This window comes from Daphnia magna, linkage group LG1 (genome assembly GCF_020631705.1).
Source record: "Daphnia magna isolate NIES linkage group LG1, ASM2063170v1.1, whole genome shotgun sequence".
In the NCBI taxonomy this organism is placed as follows: domain Eukaryota; kingdom Metazoa; phylum Arthropoda; class Branchiopoda; order Diplostraca; family Daphniidae; genus Daphnia; species Daphnia magna.
In genome coordinates, this window is record NC_059182.1 from 15,852,714 (window position 1) to 15,872,222 (window position 19,509).

Genomic DNA, 19,509 nt, shown 5'->3' on the forward strand with positions numbered 1-19,509 from the left:
ATACTACTGACATAACGTCAAGTGAAGAGCGAAGCGGTACGAGTTTGATCGTTCCGACCACACAACGGTATGAAACCGACAAAACGGGATCCAACATGGTCTCAACTCGTCGTACAACTCTCCTCAAAATCGCATGTTCTGGTGAGCTCTCTTCAATTTTGCGCTATAAATTTAGTCCTTAATAAAATGTTACATCAAACAACGTCATTTTCTGTTTAAATGTTAGAACTGGAGTACAATTTAAGGTCATCCAACGTATCGGAGGGTATAAAAGGGAGGAGTTGAGAGGCTGGCGTGATTCCGCGTTCCGGATATTGAACTGCGCACTGCTGGCAGCGCAATCGTCAACCGAATGCGCCCAAGAATACAAGCAAGTAAGTTTACTAAAAGCAAGACTGTATACAGCAGAGTTCTACTTTGGTTAAAATTGTTAGCTTAGATTAGGCCTCAGTAAAATTAGAAACCCACAAGCAAAAAAAAAAAAAAAGGAAACTGGATGGAAAATTGGATTGAAGCCGTTGATTTTTCTGCCCCGGCAGTTTGCTCAACATTTGTCCGTCTTTGATTCTTTACACTTGACTGTAGACTGCTGTTTTGACTGCTGGGATCTAAACCATGGCTAAGCGGCCAGTAAAAAAACCCGAGTATCCCGAAGAGAGCCGGATTTGTGGTTTGATATTCATATTTCAGTTAATTGCAGTTTTAAGTGCTGTGTCTATCGTGTATCTCACTGTTGCCTCCTACGTTCCGTCCATCAAGGCTATCGCTTCAACATATGAAGAATTTCCGGTAAATATTCTTGATTCGTGGTTAAAAATTGCTTTTAATGTACGCTGTCTCACTTTTACACGCAGGTAATATGCACAACAACTCTGGCTGACGATTCAGTGGAAAATTGCACATGGTTATCATGTTTCGAATGGTGTCTGACAAAATCATCCGGTCTCTGCATGCAAATTTGGGTCTCTGTCCGTCAAAATGGCACAGAGCTCGCCTTCGATCAGTGTCAGAATCAAGTTGAAAAATCGTGCACAACCGAAGATTTAATTCCAACTCATCGACATCTTTGTCGCAAAGATCAGTGCGAAAATCTTTTAGGTAACCCACGTCGGCCATGTTTGTTCCATCTTTTCTTTTTTTTTCGTTTACTGCGAATGTTCTTGCGTTGCTACGTCACGAAAGTTTAGACGCTCCAAATGTCTAACGCAACTAAACTCTGCTCTTCATTGCAGGTCTCTTTAACTGCACCAAAGGGGTGTGCGTCAACGTGACGTCTGCCATGACATGCAATAAGTTTACTAATCTTGGTCATCAAATAAGTCTGAAACAGCGCATTAACTGCCAAGCGTTGGACGGATTTTATACGTACTTTTTTTACAACTACTTCATGACTGTTACTTAGAACTAATTCTTATGCTGTTATCTGTTCTTTTACAGTTGCACCGCAAGTTATTGTATGGAAATTCTGAAGCCTTACTCGTGCGATCGCCGCTGCAGCGATATGACAGTCCACGATCCTCAAGGATCGCAGATACGCAACGTCATTGTCATCAACAATGACCGCTTGGTAATGGCCGGATGTCACGGTTTGGTTTCAGATCGGCCCAGTGGCGAAGTAATGTGGAATCCGGCGTCTGATCCCGGAGAAATTCTTCTGGTCAGCTGCACCCACGTTGGTAACGGTTCTCCAGACGGACAACTGCTGGCAGTTGACTGTGTCAATGCCTCACTCGTCCAGGCAAATTATCTAAAGGACAATTTCAGTTTACCCACTCTGATGTCCGCTTATCAAAATTCTATTATAAACCGGAGATTGCCATCGGCTCCGCAAAACAATCGCCAAGTGCCACTCGAAAATGAGTTAACCATTTATAATCGGAGTAAGCTTCTTGTCAATCTGGAGGTAAAAGATACAATAACAAACTTTTGCATGAAAATGATAAACCATTTAAAGGCAATTAATGTTTCTGCCGCTTCAAGTTTTGTGTAAATACACTCCGTGACGAGTGTCGGGAATTTTTTGCCATCCACGGACGAGACGGAAGAGATTTACGATCTCCAGCGCGTTTCCCTTGCTATTACGCGCCTGATAAAAACGACTCGGTGATCTCCAAGTTCAATCGCAACAAAGTCATTTTTGATTTTGCGCTCTCGGCAGCCGTTCCAGGTGTTCTCTTCGTGTTCTCCTGTTCTTGTCTCGTTCTTTGCACAAGGGTATAAACAACACGCTATATTATTGATTTGTTAAAAAACGTCTGACCTACATCTAACACATTTTACGACAGATTGTAGGTATAGGACCTGACGCGCACATGCAAATTATGGGATTTCGCCGTACAGCCGAGCTCAAGATGGAAGCTTCTAATGTAGAGGCCGAATTGCTACCGAACGACTCTAGTAATCGGAACGGAAAGAAACATTCAAGCCAACAACGACCTGATGGCTAATAAAACTCTTTACAACATACGCTACCCATCAGAAGGATTGAAACATTTGAGTTTTTCTCTGGGTTCTTTAACATGGACATCACGTTCTCTATCATTTATTTTTTCGGCTAATTTTTGTTTCAGAGACATGCGTGACAATGTTGATTAGTACAGTATGCAGCTAGCCTATCCTCTTGGGGAAAAATTTGCTCGAAGATACATAATGCGCAAACGTTTTACTTTTAATCTGAAGAGTGGCTCATTGAGCGTGAAGGACTAAGATAATTTCTGAAGAACTGCAAAGTAAATCGTACAGAAGAGTTGTCTTTTTAGATGAGCAAACAAGTGAGAACTGTCGATGGGCATTCCTTAATATCTATAATATTTCTGTGACTTCAGTCTAAAATTACTACGAACACGAACTATCAGAACAATGACTACGACATTAAATTCTAGTTTAATAAGGATTTTTGACAATCTTCAAATTGAAAAATGTGGCTTAGGTGTTGCTTGATTCATGGTTTGGCTTATTCTTTGGTGTGAAAATTCATTATTTCGGCTAAACATTTACAGATTGGCTTAATATTCAAACTAATTGTTGGCCGAGTGCATGACTTGCGAATGAATTACCACCTTCTCCCCGCACAAGTACGATTTAAAGATTTCTTTCTTGGATTCTCTAATACAATCGATTAATACATGTACACGCTCCTCTCCAAGAATACGAAGCTTGTCAATACCACTACGTTATTTCGTGCTAAAATTGAATGTGGTATACAGTGAATAGAAAAGTATCAACAATAGCAATTGATCGTTTTCAATCGAACGCGCAGTGTATTGTCCAAGTGCAGACAGCAACGAGGAATGTGTCGAATTAATCTAAATTTAGATTAAAGACTGGGTAATTAGAATTCCTCATATTTTGGGCTGTATGGTTGAGCAACTAAACGGTTCCACTGCAACAGGGGAATAATAACATAATAACGAGAAAGTGCTTGTGCATCGTGTCCATTGAATGCGCATGCAGAGCAACTTTGCATAGACAGAAAAATATGAACAGACTGGGCCCATTTGTGGATGAGGAAAACACCACCACGAGCTAAATGAAGATAGTCCCTGGTATCTCGAAGTTGGTGCACAACATCATTTGGCTAACGGGCACATTGAAACACAAGGATCAGAGCAAAATTACACAGAATTTCATTAGCATAGCTGGCAGTGCCATCTGAACACATGCATGGTCTTCTCCTTAAAGAGGTACAAGACACAACGATATATCGGAGGGGAAGGGGGGAGGGAGGTGGAGTTATCTGGGAGATCTTAATTCAATTCATTACAGTAGACCTTACAAGGGATTGAAATAGATTCGACTACACTGAACGGTAGCTATTCAATTATGATTTTTTCACTCCTAGAGAGACAAAGTAAAAATTAAAAAAGAAGAATGAGATGGAAGTGTCCGCAAAAAGAACGTTTCCAAAATCAAACATTACTGAATTCCGACGTACACGGAATTCCGGAGAGGCAGTAATTTATGCTTATTATTATTATTTTTTTTTTTTTTTACAATTTTTCAATTAGGCCTCGATAGAAATTTAGTGTAGTAAAAATTCATAAGCACGAAATCCGGTCAGAACAGGATAAAAGGTGAAAACTATCACAAAATAAAAGGAGGGTCACACCATTCTTCAGGATTGAGGCAGAGCCAAGAAGGGACACGCTACAAATTCAAAATCCGACGTGAGAAAATAAAAGGGTCCCTGCTGTCGAGTGGCAGTAGTTTCAACGCCTTAGTAACGAAACATGTTTGAACATTACAATGAACCATATTACAATTACAACTTTATGAAAGTCTGTAATACAAAAGTTTCGTTTTCTTCAGCATGATAACAAAGAAGTTCCAGATGTGGTGGGCACTGGTGTCGGGGGTTGCTGTATTTGTGCATTGAGCTATGAAATTAAACATCCAATGAGCGTTAAGGCCACACGAAGAAGACGAATGTAAAATGAAAAGCTAATAGCATACCGGGTGCATGACAAATGAATCATACGTCTCGATTAAGTCCTCCAGATGATACTCCTCCAAACAGACGAATCCTTCTAGATTCGGGCTATGTCTGCGCGAGCAGTGCAAACAATGGACCACGTGCTTCTTTTCCTGCTCTTTGATGAACAACATGTTGAAGACTTCTTCCTCGCACTGTCCACAATAGTGTGAGGCTTCATTCTTGCCTCGTCCATGGAACCGGACTTGCACCCCTTTCGAACGCACAAACTGTGTAATTAATTGCGTATGGCGTAGGGTCTTCATTAATGTGTTTCTGAAGTTGGAAAGATCTTATGGTTAGGAAATGTTTCATGTGACAGACAAAAATTTCGAATAGAAATTACCGAAGAAGTTCGAATAGTTTTGGATCTGAAACCTTGATGTTTCTGGCCAAGTTCCATGATAGATGTATCATGGGCACGATGCTTTTGAAGCTTTGCAGTTTATTCCATTCGTAGCGATCAATAGCCAGCTGATATTGCCTAGCAGTAAGAGGACCCACGTTCCACGCTATGTTATTGCACCATCCGATAGCCTGTACCCAATGGATGCACCCTAAAAAGGAACGAACAAATCCAATTTACTTTGCCAACGTCCACACCAGATGACTTTATCTTACCGGAATTCACCCACACTACATCACCAGGCCGCTGCAAAAATTTATAAACAGGAATATTTGCTTCTAGTAAATCTTCCATCATTGGCCACCACGATCCATGAAGAAAGTTTATGTTGTTCCTAAAAATACCAAAAATAATTAGAATCTCCTTATACGGTAAGGTGTGAATCAAAGGCGTAAATTACTTCTCGCATAACGTGTGGATGGCTCCCCAATATGCGTCAGGCACACCAAACCATTCACAATCGCCTGGCCCAATGTTGATATTGATGGAGCAGAAACTGTTGTTCTCCTGATGACCCGGCGTCCGGCTACCAGGTACCTTCATGTAAAGCTGGACGGTGTTCATACCCAATATGACGTGACCGACATGAGTCAACATATTGCTGGCCGATACAACGCGGGCGAAGGCCGGTAGTTTCATTAACTCCTGAAGCTGAGGGCGCCATTTTCTCTCGTCCGACAAGTCGACGTTGGTACCAAATTTGATAGTCTTGTAACCGTGCTTGCCGCGGCCTTTCTTGAGACCCAGTCCACGATTAGATGTGCCCACCGAATCCTTTGAATCTGAATCTGAATCCAGACGATGACCTCCAACCGGATGTTGTCCGCTAGTCATCTTTTCATGTTCCTCCTAGAAGAGAGAAGAACTTTTAATTCTACCGCGAGAACCAAAACTTAAGACATGCGAGTATTACCTTGAGGCTCTCCTGGAAACTCGAGGCTTGGTATTGAGCGTACTTGGCAATTGTAGTGATGGATCGATGAGAAATACACGCCCATCCTCGGCGACTCAATGTCGGATCCCAATTTTCATCGGGTGGTTGCTGCAGTTGCGTCCTCACCTCCACTGGATGATCGGCATTGGCTTCCACTAATGTTTTCGTCGAAAATAATCCCAAATCTATCAATCATAAGGAAATTGAGGCTTAGAATCGATCTGATGGTATGGCTGTATTGTCGGGCTGACCCATTTTTAAGGCCGACGCCATGCCACGCACGACGGCGATTGGGTGCTTCAGGCAAAATTCTTGGAGTTGGATGCTGAATGCATCCTTTTTACTCTCCAAGTAGACACTCGGCGTAGGAGGCAAGAGTTGCTCACGGCTCAAACGAACTGCTGAAACGGGTGGCTCGGGGGGTTGAGGAGGAGGTAGAGTGACTGATAAAATGTGAAAACGACGCAATCCCTGGAAACCAACGGCTCCTGGAATTCAACGAACCGTCAGTTAAGAAAATGAAGCCATCCAGTGCTAGAGACGCTGCCTTTCATTACCGCGACATGAATCCAAAACTTCACGAGCTGACATTTTAATGTTAGCTTCTTTCAGTTGGCTAGTGCTCGAATCACTGCTGCTCAATTGGCTTTTTTCTTCTTCCGTATCGGATGCATCTTCCATGATTTTGGAATAGCCACGGCCTAATAACCAACTTTGGGTTAAGTTCCATTCAATTCAATCACCACGTTCACCAGCGAGATGTACCTTTAAGAGCACCACGGTTGCGGGGAGTGGAAGAACGCCCCATAGGGCCACCAATGGCCAAGACTGGCGTTGGTTCTTTAGCGATGCGAATATTGGATGGTGGATTGTGAACGAGGTTGGTGGTTGGTTGGGATGTTGGCAAAGATGTGGTCGGTGCCACGACTGGCTGTGGCTGCTCTAAATCTAATTCACCTTCTTGAGCAAACTGCTTTAATAGATCTTCAGCCAAAGTGGCAGCTATGTCTTTTTGTGATAATAAAGCCTTAAAATAAAAAGAAACAGAAAAGGTGGTCATATTTTCATTCCGGACGTGTGGTTCGCCACGATATATACCTGCAACTCTTGATCGCTCACCCCCGATGGAGATGAGAGGGCGGGGGGGCACGACATGTAAGGCTGCTGTTGTTGCTGTTGAGGGAGTTGGACTGAAGACGTCTGAGGAACGGCTGCTCTCGTAAAATTCTGTTGCTGCTGCTGGGGTAGGGAACCAATAGGAAAAGGTCCTTGAGGCCTAGGAGAAAATGGCTGCCCAGTTCGTATCATTTGCTGTTGCTGCTGTTGTTGAAGTCGCAACTGTTGCTGATGCTGTTGCATCAACCTGTAATGATTTTGAAGCTGCAAAAGTAGCTGTTGCTGTTGCGGCGTGAGGCTGTTTTGGTTCTGCTGTAGATACTGCAGCATCTGGAGTTGCTGTGACGTCAGGTAGAACGGTGGCAACGGCGGCCGAGGTCCAGGACCTTCTACTGACCCTTCCACTTTAAAACGTTTGGTCTGTGACGGACCTTCAACAAATCCTGGACCTCGAGGAAATACACCTTGGCCAGCCGCTCCTCTTTGCTGCATCTGCTGCTGCCTTGAATTCATTTCGGCGGTGATGGGCAAGTTCCAAGCGTCTTCAATAGAAGGTAACAATCGAGGTCTGTAGACACGAAAAGCGCATAAAAATGGTTAGGAGGGGCGTTCCCAGGGAAAGCAAGACCTATTTTTATGTGCGTCTGAAACAACGGACTGACTTGTTGAACGACGTAGGGGTGGGAGCGCCCTCCAGCTGTTGTTGAAGAAACTTTGTCCTCTGGAGTAAATTGGGGTGTACAGGTTTGCCGTGATTCTTACTCGCACTCCCTCGAGCAGCGTTAACGTAGCACGCTAGACCGTCTCGCGGTTGATTACTTGTCTCGTATAAAATACCTGGTACGGAAAGACGGGGGGAAATGTGTAGATCTTATCTATTGCTTCAGTTAAACGGATGTCTCTCTTACCTAAATTGGTCCAAGCGGCAGAGTGATTTTTATCTAGTTGGACAGCGCATATGTACGCTTGCAGTGCGTCCATAGGCTGGTTCTGCTGCTGATAAAGAACTCTGAAATGGGAGAAATTGAAAATAAAAACAACGTTACTCGGTTCAAGTGGGACATTGTAAATCAAGGATACAAGATATGCATCTTTGAGCGCGTTTTCTTTGAAAAAGAGAAGGGAACTTGTCCTCTCTAAAATTTGTTTTTTTATGGCATACTATATAGCTGGTGCATTGCTTTAAAAAGAAAAAGTGTTTTCGAGGGATCCAGTAAACGTCCCATTTGAAATGATTTTACACCGTTTTTATTTTACATAGCGAAAAGCGGGGAGATATTGGTAGCCAACGAAAAATAAGAGAAAAGAGAGAAATATGGAATGATTCTCACCCGATAGAGCACCAAGTATCCGCATTGCCTTCGGTCTTATCCACCGAGTTACGATAGGCTAAAAAGGCCTCGTGAACCTTACCGATGGAAGCGTAGCAACGTCCGAGTAAGTACAGACTCTGGCCAGATTTGTGATCTGCTTCGATAGCTTGCTGCAGATACTGAATCGCTTGCAATTCACGTTGATTCCGTTCTCCAAGCGATTCAACACAGTGGTGCATCCAGCCTGTCGACAAGACAGACAAAAGGAGTTCATTAGCATTGCTCATGAGTGGTCCGCAGCGGTGATTAGAAGATAACAAAGAAATTCCCTTTGTCAACCTCTCGTCAAAGAGAAAGAAGAAAGGAAATGAAACAATGCGTCTTGAAATGTTGTTACCCAATTGCCGGTAGATGTCAGCTCGGACGAGCGGAGGCAGTTGTTTTTCCAGGAGCAGCTGTTCGTATTGTTCTTTCGCAGTTTTGATCCGGTTGGAGACCTCGTACAGGTGTGCTATGTGAAATCGGACTAGCCAACAGAAGGAGAAACCCAAAGGAAATTGAAAGAAAGAAAAAAATAAGAATTTTCGTTCAGTAAGTTTCTTCTTACTACTGATGAAACTTCCAAGAAAATTGAGAACATTGGTAATATAATGTTTGCTTTCTTTTCCCCTTTTACTTCTTTTTACTTACTTTCGTGCTGGCTGAGCGAACACGGGGCTGAATCGATCAAGGTAAGCTGGAAGTGCTTCAACGACGATTCCAACTCGCCGGTAACCTTGAAAATCAAGCCTAGCCGCAAGTGTACCTCATTGGCTCGGCAATAGACCGGGTCAATGTACAGGAGTTGCTGGAACGCTTTGATCGCCCTGTTGAATGACACAACAAACAAGAAAGAAAACGAAGCATTAGCAATTGCATTAAAAATCTCGCCTTGGTGGTGCGGAACACGGAATTTTGAAAATAATAGCACGTATTCTGTTCCGAGGTCGGGTTACCACAAACCGGTAGCAAAAAGAAAAGAAAAAGAGGGAAAAAAAAGGACAATGCAATCAAGATTGTTCACTCTTTTTTTTTCCGCCTTTTTTTTTTCTCTTTTGCTTCTGTCCCGCATGGTAGAAAGAAGGAGAGAGGCGGGCGTGAAATTCGAGTCGGTTTTCTTCTTCTGAAGACAACGACTTCAAAGGCAAATAACAACAGCAGATAGGAATTCGGAGGTGGTGGGTAGATCTATTCCATCTATCGGCCATGTGACTCTCATCGTGGCGGAAGAAGACGACGGCGCCCGTTAAAAGGAACGAACTGGAACGGGCGCCGACAGGAAACGAACGGAAGGGGGGCTATAGCATGGCCGGATGTTCTCGAATTCTGTCTGTCGACGCTACATGCGCGGCTCGAAACAAGCGCATTCACTGAAAAACTTTCTCTTGCCTCCCTCAAGTTGTAGAGAAAACGAGTCACTCTACTTGACTTTGTGAAAATCATCGAAACGAAGGTAATCCATAAAGAAAAGAAATGTTGCTGAGGATTGTAGGGATTTCCTTGTTTTTTTTCTTTCCGGGGGGGATATTTTTAGACCGGGACTCTAGATGGTGTTGGCGTACGTATTTCAACGCTATCGTACTGTGTGTTGTTGTCAAGAACGAATCGCCGGGACTGGGACGTACTATCGATTTTCTCCTGAATCCCTTTCATTTTCTCCCCTCTATCACGGCGGGTTGGAAAGCCATCGTACCAGCCAGCCAGGCCGTCATGTTGTGTTGTCGAGGGCCAAAGCGTGGGATCGTCCGAGGCCCATCATGAACGAACGCCAACCATTCTAGTGATCTATTGGCGAAAGAAACGGTGGGGTGGAAGAATAATGCCAGAAGGGGAGGAATAAGTATGGAAATAACTACTTAAAAAAACAGAAAGAAAAAAAGAGAGAACTGAAAATTCAATAGAAATGCTCCCCCAATCGAAAAACCGATGGTAGAGACGGTCACCCTTCACAGAGAACAACATAGAGGGGGGTTCGTTCCGTTCTAGCTCGGTATTGATCGAAGCAGCCATAGGTTCAAGTGTGTGTTTTCTAACATAGAGCCGGGTCGATGAAGAAAAAGGTGGAAGGGAAAATCTAGAGCGGCATACCTGCCAACACACTCGAACCTTCAAACAAACACACGTTGATGAAAAGGAAAAAAGAGAAAAGAAAATTTGAAATTCTAGACGAGTATAAGCCGAAGGGGCCGTCAATCGGTGGCATACGGTTGGCGATAGGGAGACAGTTGTTGAATAGACAACATCCACTACCCCATTCTGTTGTTTTGCTTCTTCTCCTGTCCCCCCCTACACCCATATAGAACTACAGGCTAAAAAAAAAAACACATATATACTATATTCTCTTGTCATTTTCCCATAGAGTAGACCGTAACGCCATTAAAACATTACCGAAAGAAGAAGTTAACCAGCAGTTTCTGTTGACAGATTCAACCCAAACATGAGCCCCAATTGTTGAAAACAATTTTTCTTTCTTTTTTACAATCCCAAGGCTTTTTATTTAAGAAAAAAAAAAAAAGAAAAAAACCTTCGAGAAACAAAACAAGGCAAGCGTTTCAAAAATTCGATATAGAACGGGTTGTAATAAAACTTGTTCCGGTTAAAGAACGTCAGCCCGTTTATGGTCAAAGGGTTCCCGTAACAGATTCGTGTTTTTTTCGTTTTTTACTTTTATGACTATAACCTTTTTTAAAAAACACTAGAAGACTACAAGGGGAGGCTGCAATAAGAAAAACCAGTAAAGACTTGCAATCAGCACGCTGACGACAGTAAGACTGGTCAATTCCAACACTTTGTTCAAAACGTTTCCAATGTTTTCCCACGCATGCACAACGTCCAGATTTCTCTTCCAGTTCACGGAACAAACGCTATTGCAATCGCTACGACGACGATGACTACGTCTCCACTAATATTTGCACCCCTAATCTAATCCATTTCTTTGTCTAACAAACTATCTGTTGGAATTTCGAGATTTTGTTCACTCGCAATCGGAAGTTGCACAACACGGCGCAAAAAACCGCAGGCATTCCCGGGAAAGGGAGGAAAAAAGACGCCTGTCTGTATTATTTCACAGTAATCATGTAAATGATACAAGCGGCTTCTTGTGTAACACCGGAGTCTCCCGAATCATTTCAGTTCTCTCACGCAAACGCGCCCACAAGACGAAGGAAGAAGAAATGAGAAAGAGGCCACTGGCTTTTCTGTTATTTTGGTTTTTTTTTTTTGTAGCTACGGTTAGATGGGGAAAAAAATGTCTTCGAATGAGTTTTTTAAGCGACGCCTCAGGCTCGGGATGAATTCGGTGGGAAACGTTAAGAGAGATAAGAAGAGAGACACGCACACACAAACTGTCTGTCAGAGCGTGAGCTCCGTCCCACCACCTCACGACCACGAGGTATCGGTCAAGTTGATTGAATGACGTCACGAAGACAGAGGAAAAAGAAGTAGAGATACCGGAATGTTTCACTAACGGATAGGGATAGTACAAAGAAACGAGAACCTAAGATTGGATACGTTGCTCAGTTGAGATGGGGTTTAAATGGCCATCCTTCTTTATTTAGTCTTACTCTTACTGTTCCTTCTAAGCAACTAATTATACTTGGAAATAACGTGATACAGGTGAGCGATAGCCAGAAATCCCATCAAGTTCATCATTCCTTGGGTCTTTCAGTTCGGTTAAGATGGAAGCAGCAAAAGCAAAATCTCCGGAGGAGAGGCATACTCCGATAGCGCGGAGGGTTGAACCGTTTGCGGTGGTTGTTTTTATTTAATTTTAAAATTACTTTTTTTTTTACAAAAGGCTTGCATACAAGATTGGGTAGGGTAAAAGGCATGAGGCCGTAGGCGAACCGTGAGCGTAGGAGAGAGAGAGAGATGTGGCCGCCATTGAATGCACCAAGTGGAAAGAGAGGGGAGTTGGATGCCTACAGCTCGGCCTGAAAATTGGGAAAGATGGGGCCTATGGGCTCTCTTTATTTCTTTCCCTCTTCGTGTGTATGTGTGTGTCTGTATATCTGAGTGCCTGTGTGTAAAGACGGGTCCATTCGGGTTCGTTGTCCTGCCCGCTGTCTTGCTCTTCTCCTACTTCTACACACACACGGTGAATAAGGGAGGAGACGCCCACAGTCAAAGTGGAACAAAAGCCAGATTTTTTTTTTCTTTTTTCCAAAGAAGGGTAGGAAAAATAAAATAGATCGATTCATTTTTTTTCCTTTTTAGCTTAAGAGGAAAACTTACTTGTATCGTATTCCACGGGTCAGACAAGCAAGGTTTCTACTTAGAATAGAGAAAACAACCTTCACTTAGACCCTAAGGGAAGTACTAAACTATGAATCCTAATAATGATGGTTAGTTGAAATGGCTCAACTGACCTTATCTTTTCCAATGTTTATGAGATCCCCAAGTTTCTCGATGTATCGATTCCGCAAAAAAAAACTAAACAAACAAATAACTTCACGTTTCGCCCAGCGTAAAAACACGTTCGCGTAAATAACACAGTCACACTGCCAGCGTGGGGAAGGCCAGTTCGCTCTCTCACTCACACACACACACACACATACCCACAAAACCAACAGAACAGCTCTCCAGCTCCGAACACTCGCTCAAACCAAGCACGACTCAGCCCAAGCCAACGGTATCTTGAAGCCTCATACCCGGTTCCCCCTCTCCCTCCCCCCATATACAGAGAGTGTGAGGGGAAGGGAAGGGAGATGAGGTGGCTCAAAACGAGAGGAAAGAAAAGAGGCCTTCACCATAGAATGGATTAGAACGAAGGTACACCGATACGCATCCGCTGTGCGGAGCGATAGCCGAAGTAAACAGCCGCTTTTAAATGACGTCGACGGCGCCTGTAGTTTTGTTTTGCTTCCCCTCTTCTCAGCCGGCAATTCAAAGAGGTGGCGGACGGGTGAGAAAGTAGGGTATAGGGTGGTGGGGGAGGGAAGGACGCCGTGGCCGCTATTTTTTTTTATCTCAAGGGTCGAGGACAAAGAGGTTTACTCCCAAGCAGCCTCGGGCATAATAGCAACCCCTATAATATCGTGTCGGGCTAGAAAGCGGATTGCAGAACCATCTAGCGACGACCGGAAGTGGATGGGCAACCTTGGCACTTTTTAATCCATTCAACTATTCTTGAATGCACCACTAACACCTGCAGGTGAAACGTCGATCCCTCCCATTCTATCTTGATGGCATATACGAACGTCTGCCTTGCGGACGAAAAAGCGATTAACGAAAACCAAATCAGAGAAGCAAAAACTGCAAGAAATTTTAATAAATTCCTTAATCCTGAATGGTGACCTGATTTTCGTTGAGTTTACCGCATCCTTTCTATTAGGAGGAATCACAAGCAATTCCAAAATAACGTGTTGTTAGAGTTTGCGACGGGCGGGGAGATACGATTATCGGGTGCTTTTTAGCAGAACTACTCCAACAAAATTTTTCTCTCTCTCCGCTAATTTACATTTTATACTCACCAATTGAAAGAGTTGAAATGGAAGTAAACTAATCCAAGGCCATAAAGATAGTTAGTATCCCTCCAGTGGTCAGTTCTAAGGGAGCGGAATTTCTGGTAGGCGGACATTGCTAGAATAATAAAACTTGCTTTAGACACACATGTCACTAAATAGTTTAGTATAATTAATGGTAAACCTTTAGGATAATCTTCAATAAGAATGTTAAAATGGCCCAGTTTGCAGTATGTTTTGGGATCAATATTGATTCCCTTATCCAAGTTTTCTGATTCATTTTTCAACTGCTGGTGAGCTTGACTCAGCATTCGCTCTAAATATTGAATTGCCTAAAAACAACAAGTGTTAAATTGCTGACTGAGGAACTGTGATTTGATATGCACACACTTTCACAACCAACATTTTCTTTGTAGCATGTTCAGGGCTGTTAAGTTGCAAGAACCCGTATTGACGACTGCAATAAAAGTAGCAACATGTGAGAAAACATAAAATTATTGCACACCACTGATATACCTATCAAGTTCTGATAAAATCTGAAGTTCCTGTGGAGTCAAGTTGATATCAACAGTATCTTTCTCTTGTTGTAATTGTGTCATTTTCATTGACAGTTTTAATTTTTGCTAATGGCATCCAAAACTTAAAAACGAAACGCGTATCCCAAGCTTCAGCAAAGGAGAAGTATAAGCTGGGGCCAGAAAACAATTTTTCACTTTGAAAGAAAATAATCTTTCATTTTACCTAAAATTTCCTACACCAGAATAAAAACTTTTTCTCGTCAAATTTATAAACACAAATATATCATGGTAGTTTGTGTGGATACCGAAACTTGCAATGACAGCCAAAACAGACATCACACGAAAGCAGGGTTGCCTTTCCAGGATTAAATAACCCAACCAGACATGTTAAATCAGAGTCATAGAACCCTGGTTGGTTCACTATGGCATTCCCCCCCTGCAAAAAAGGGGATGCCTTGAGCAAGCCAAAGGTCGAAAAAATCTAGGTTTTGGGGGCGGAGCTTATTTTTTCCGCCAACGGTCGTAGCGCCGTCTGGGAGAATACTAAGAAACTTTCGGTAGTGAAGAGAACCGAGAGAACAAAGGGAAAAAATGGCGGCTAAGCGTCGGTGCGCTGTAGCTGGCTGTCAAGTGATGTATGGAAAAGAAAACTCTAAAGAAAACGGAATAACTTTTTTCCAGATTCCACCATCCTCTTTCACTGATTGAAAGTCGTTGGTTTCTTCCAGTAATTTGACGTCTAATTCCCGTTTGTGTAGTCGTCATTTTGACGATGCCGACATTGTGAAGGGTAGGACAATTGGAGGAACTTTTTTTCGCATTTCAACGTTGGAACTTGAAAAGTGATGCAAAGCCCAAGCATTTACTGAACCTTGGTAAGGAAAACAAGTCACCCTTTTAACTTTTCTCTCTGATAATAATACTTTTTTATGTAGATCAACCAGTGCCAACCCGAGGACTGAAGAGTTTTAGACAGCCATTTCAAGAGAGGCCCAACGATAACCACAAAGGTAGTTGATGTCACACTACAATTATTATTTTAACAGAGAAAATTGCATTTTGTATATTCATTACCATAATTTGAACCATCATTAGGGAAAACCCTGGTCCATCGGAACAATGTAAACAGGGACTACAGACCAAGACCTTTTATCAATGTGGGCCTCGAGCACTAAAGAAAGAAGTTGGGCATGCTGGTGGCAGCAGTTGGTCTTGTCTATCGTTGCAAAGAAAAGATAAAGAAACGGTTTCATCAACGTCTTTTCTTGTTCCTCGCAAGAATCAAAATATTTATTTTTTTACAATAACTAACGGGTAATATTTTTTTGTTTTTAAGTGAAGAATAAAAAGATCTCCAACCTGATATCCCATTCCGAAATTTTACTAGTCGTAACGAAGGAAAATTCAAAAAAGAAAGAAGGAGACGTAAGAAAACATGCTAATAAATAACACTGGACGTAGAGGTGCATATTGCATTGCATGCAACTGTCTCATTAAGAAACGAAAAAAAGATAAATAAATCTCGCCTGCGTGATCAGCCCGGTGGCATTTGACCAAATGTCGGTTAGAATTTTTCCGCATTTTTCATTCAGGGTTCCTTGTTTGCTACAAGTTAAGTGACATAAGTCACTTTTCCATCAACTTTCTGTACCTGTTAAGTGTTTGTAATTCACAGATAAAGCTTTAAACTAATTTAAGCCTGTGCCGTATGCTCTTTTTACGAATGTATTTGAAAACAAAATTTAAAACACATTTGAACAATATCAATTTGTGATTGTTTGTCGTGTGTTTGGCGGTTTCACTTTAAAGACTTAGAAAATTCTCTGTGTTTATGTTAGAGACTCCTCCCAAACTTGATGGCTAAGTAAAATCCTTCGCAATTGGCCCAGTTGTTTTACAAAGGGATATTGTGATTGGCGAATGCCTAACAAGCCCGGTAGAGGCAGTGCAAGCGTCGGAGCAAAAACTGCCATATGGCTTGCACAAGGTATCCCCTTTTTTGCAAGGGGGGAATGCCATAGTGAACCAACCAGGGTTCTATGACTCTGGTTAAATTCATAAATTGTTTGTTAGAACTTAGAAGACTCCCGAATCCCGAATTCCCGATCCCGAATTCCGATAAAAGGTGATGAGTTCTGACATAAAAAAATCAACCGAAATCGGTTTTATTTTTTTATTCCACCGTGGTCATTCCAGAGTTAATTGTTCAACCGTGCACTGTGCAGTAATTTTTTACTTCCCTTCTGAAATTTCACTGAAGGGAAAGGTATACTCTTCATTTTTTATATGTTAATAAGCACAGAACACCCAGTTTTAAGCAATGAAATTGGGTTGAAAGTATTAAATTGGACAGGAGTCAATTTTATGGCGCTGTCCTTTGTGCCTTTGTGGTTGTTGTGGGCTTGTGGCGCCTCCCCTGACTCCCCAACTTCTACGGGATATTTTAGCAAGCAAATTCGTTCCACACTTCCACACTATTTTGTCTAACTTAAAAAAATTGTAATAAAATTCATAATTTTGTAATTAAAAAATCATTTTTTAAAAAACACCTAAAGATAATAACAATTTGAAATAAAAACAATTTTGTATCATATTCGTGGCCAGAAACCCAGAACTTGCTTCCTTTATAGCAAAAAGGATAACTGGCGGGAAAAAAGTTCCAGAGTTAAACCAGAGAAAAGAGATAGGGCACCCAGGGGAAGATTGAACTTGACAGCTTTCGAGTTGCCCTCTAACGTTCAGTTCTTATATAGTGTGCCGTGCGTGCCAAACGAAAACGAAAAGTCGGGGCTGACAGATCTATAACTTGCAAGTCTGAATGGGAGAAGGGGGACTAGTACCCGTCCATGATTCGCTGCTTGTTGCCAGAAGTAGTCGTAAGATGGCAATCCCTAAACAGATATGGCCGATTTCCTCTTCGCTTTCGCATCTGTTTATGTTTGAGCAGCTTTTGCTTGATTGAGCAACAAAAGGAGGCCTGTGAAATCCTCAACTATTTGCTGCTCAGAGAAATAGTTTTCTAAACAGATTTTTTAAAATATATAAAGTTTTTGTTCACCTTTAGTCAATTGTGGTGTTAAGATGACTCCAAGGAAATTAATTAAAAAAGAAAAAGGTTCAGATGGAGAAGAAAGCTTGCCTGATAAGAGTCATTCCACTCGTTTACTTCGGAAACGCGAATGGGATTCTGCAAGGTAAATATCACTTCTTGAAAACAAAAATATTATGCCTGAAACTAGATAAATATGACATTTGATTTTGTTTTTTTAGCATTATAAGTCCAGAAAGAGGGCCAGCACAAAACAAAGAACTTAGAAGAGATAACTTGCATTTGAAGCGGTCACTCACATCCTCTTATACCGAAACAGCAAAGAAAAATTTGACTAATACAGAGAAACTTTCATCTTCTCTGTTGAAGGAGTCAAAAACTGAGGTAAAAGTTGAGAAACCAGAGCTTGAAACAGGGGACACTAGTGGCAGGAGCACCAATACTTCAAATGGTTTTGAGGAAGATCCTTTGATTCTCTCCCGGAGACAAAAACAGATTGACTATGGGAAAAATACCATAGCCTATGACAACTATATTAAAGCCATACCCAAGTCAGTATTTTTATTTGAATCAAAGATTTTAAAAAACTAATAGAAATCCAATTTCATAGAAATCAAAGAACCAAGGAGCACCCCCAAACTCCCAACAAGTACAAAAAGTATAGTAGAAGAGGCTGGGATGGATCAATAAGAGTGTGGAGGCAAAAGTTGCATGTTTTTGATAATGATGATAGTAAAGAAAAGGAGTGTGCAGCTGTTGGTTCTGTAGATGATGCTGAAATCGAAGGTGCCCTGGACTTCCTCCCTTTTGATCTAATCGATTCCGACGTCGTTCTGTAGACCACTTTTTACTCATAGAAGTGAAACAACATTTTAGACCCAAACGAAGACATGCGCGTAACATATTAAATTTTTGTGTGTGATCAGTAAGTCTTTATATTTATGAGCTTCCTGAATTTTCTTTCAATTTCAAGGCAGTTCTGCAGCTTAAACGGAGCCTTCAATTTTCGCGTAGTTCATTTGAGCGATCTTAACTGTTCATAACAGCCAAATATGTAACTTGTAATTAATTAAACACGTTCAAAGCTGTATATGTTATTGTATTAGTTGTTTTTTTAGGTCTGACAGCAATGCGATAATTCTTGAATTTTCATCTTCCATTCTTTTCTCTAAACGGTCAAGTCGTTCGTCAATCCTGCTCATCATACGATGTTCCATTTCTCTGAGCTTCTTGTCCACTATTGTTTCGATACTGTCAATGTTCTTGCCACCTTGGTTGAGTCCATGCATTAACGAGGCTAATAATCGGTTAGCGCCAGCGGCTTTCCCAGATAGAGAAGGCACCGATGCACTAGTTTCAACGGACTTTGTTACTGCGGAGATGCCATATAGCCACACACTAGTGGCCTCTTTCAATTTACAAAACTAGACAAGATAGACCAGATTTAAAGAAAACTCAAGAAACATCACACCTAATATAAACAACCTTTAGAAGTATTTCTGATTGCATCTTTGGCAGATCTATTCTGCACTCATACAATGCAGATCCATCTACTTCATCTAGCAGTTCCCCCCGGACAGTCATAAGGTACTCTTCATATTGTCCATGAACTTCTATCATAGGAACCTTAAAGGGTTTAGAAAAAGACACTGTAGGATTTTGCCTAACAAAACAATGCTTCAATGTAATGGAAAAACAAAATAGTAATACCTCTGAAAGAATTTGAAGGGCAATGAAATTTCTGTTTTTTGTAAGGCAAATTTTCAACGAACACGGACAAGGATCGGAAGTTTTTTTACTCATACTAAAGCAATTGTTAATGTTTGTTTCTTCAGCCAATTGAGACAACTTTTCCTTCCATAAAATTTTTTCCCAGACTTTGTCAATGTTTTCGATCTTCCAAGAGCACTCCACCGTAACTTCATCAGGGCTCATCTTGATCTACTTGCAGGAAAGAGAAACTATTATTTTCTGACATACGTCAACATATGACACTAGTTTGACTGTGGTGAAGGGTTAGAATGGACGAAAATGCAAAAAACCTCAAAAATTTGACGTCCAAAAGCTTGGGCGCGCGATCCCGCGATTATAAATTGTTTTGGCGATCACAGCACCATCTGGGGAAGGCAAAATTTACTTCTGTTCGTTCAAGGTGACCCTGTCCTTCGTTCTTCGCTTACGTCCGTTTCCTCGTTCAGCAG

At 41.8% G+C, this 19,509-nt stretch overlaps 4 protein-coding genes across 11 annotated transcripts; 2 read left to right on the forward strand and 2 right to left on the reverse strand.

Moving 5' to 3' along the window:
• Window positions 1-6: 6 nt before the first annotated feature.
• On the forward strand, window positions 7-18,460 carry LOC116931258. Of its 4 annotated transcripts, none has more exons than XM_045167733.1 (8): window positions 7-141; window positions 227-374; window positions 435-789; window positions 855-1,098; window positions 1,233-1,365; window positions 1,438-1,903; window positions 1,981-2,214; window positions 2,286-3,148. In XM_045167733.1, exons 3-8 carry the CDS (start codon window positions 616-618, stop codon window positions 2,445-2,447), a joined length of 1,413 nt encoding a protein of 470 aa, XP_045023668.1. In that variant the 5' UTR covers window positions 7-141; window positions 227-374; window positions 435-615; the 3' UTR covers window positions 2,448-3,148. The 4 variants fall into 4 exon arrangements, with proteins under 4 accessions (XP_045023668.1, XP_045023684.1, XP_045023729.1 ...); XM_045167749.1 differs by having other exon boundaries at window positions 440-789; XM_045167794.1 differs by having other exon boundaries at window positions 586-789.
• Window positions 3,241-16,305, reverse strand: LOC116930060 (lysine-specific demethylase 6A). Of its 2 annotated transcripts, none has more exons than XM_032937516.2 (20): window positions 14,565-16,305; window positions 14,258-14,492; window positions 14,132-14,198; window positions 13,926-14,073; window positions 13,751-13,859; window positions 8,931-9,106; window positions 8,638-8,766; window positions 8,259-8,484; window positions 7,836-7,936; window positions 7,590-7,764; window positions 6,910-7,495; window positions 6,577-6,838; window positions 6,369-6,512; window positions 6,063-6,299; window positions 5,791-5,996; window positions 5,278-5,726; window positions 5,093-5,211; window positions 4,818-5,028; window positions 4,453-4,747; window positions 3,241-4,376 (listed from the first exon to the last, which is right to left on the reverse strand). In XM_032937516.2, exons 2-20 carry the CDS (start codon window positions 14,344-14,346, stop codon window positions 4,305-4,307), a joined length of 3,801 nt encoding a protein of 1,266 aa, XP_032793407.2. In that variant the 5' UTR covers window positions 14,347-14,492; window positions 14,565-16,305; the 3' UTR covers window positions 3,241-4,304. The 2 variants fall into 2 exon arrangements, with proteins under 2 accessions (XP_032793407.2, XP_032793477.2); XM_032937586.2 differs by having other exon boundaries at window positions 14,258-14,406; window positions 14,483-14,619.
• On the forward strand, window positions 16,898-18,398 carry LOC116935140 (histone RNA hairpin-binding protein). Of its 3 annotated transcripts, none has more exons than XR_004401154.2 (4): window positions 16,898-17,453; window positions 17,530-17,859; window positions 17,919-18,204; window positions 18,286-18,398. XR_004401154.2 is itself a non-coding variant. In XM_032942505.2 (3 exons), the coding sequence occupies exons 1-3, from the start codon at window positions 17,341-17,343 to the stop codon at window positions 18,145-18,147; spliced, it is 672 nt and encodes a 223-aa protein (XP_032798396.2). In that variant the 5' UTR covers window positions 16,901-17,340; the 3' UTR covers window positions 18,148-18,398. The 3 variants fall into 3 exon arrangements, 1 of the variants encoding a protein (XP_032798396.2); XR_004401155.2 differs by having other exon boundaries at window positions 16,899-17,453; window positions 18,282-18,398; XM_032942505.2 differs by having other exon boundaries at window positions 16,901-17,453; window positions 17,919-18,398.
• LOC116935139 lies at window positions 18,390-19,492 on the reverse strand. Of its 2 annotated transcripts, XM_032942504.2 has the most exons (4): window positions 19,351-19,492; window positions 19,019-19,249; window positions 18,794-18,934; window positions 18,390-18,732 (listed from the first exon to the last, which is right to left on the reverse strand). In XM_032942504.2, the coding sequence occupies exons 2-4, from the start codon at window positions 19,241-19,243 to the stop codon at window positions 18,403-18,405; spliced, it is 696 nt and encodes a 231-aa protein (XP_032798395.2). In that variant the 5' UTR covers window positions 19,244-19,249; window positions 19,351-19,492; the 3' UTR covers window positions 18,390-18,402. The 2 variants fall into 2 exon arrangements, with proteins under 2 accessions (XP_032798395.2, XP_045023912.1); XM_045167977.1 differs by lacking the exon at window positions 19,351-19,492 and having other exon boundaries at window positions 19,019-19,344.
• Between the last annotated feature and the right edge of the window lie 17 nt (window positions 19,493-19,509).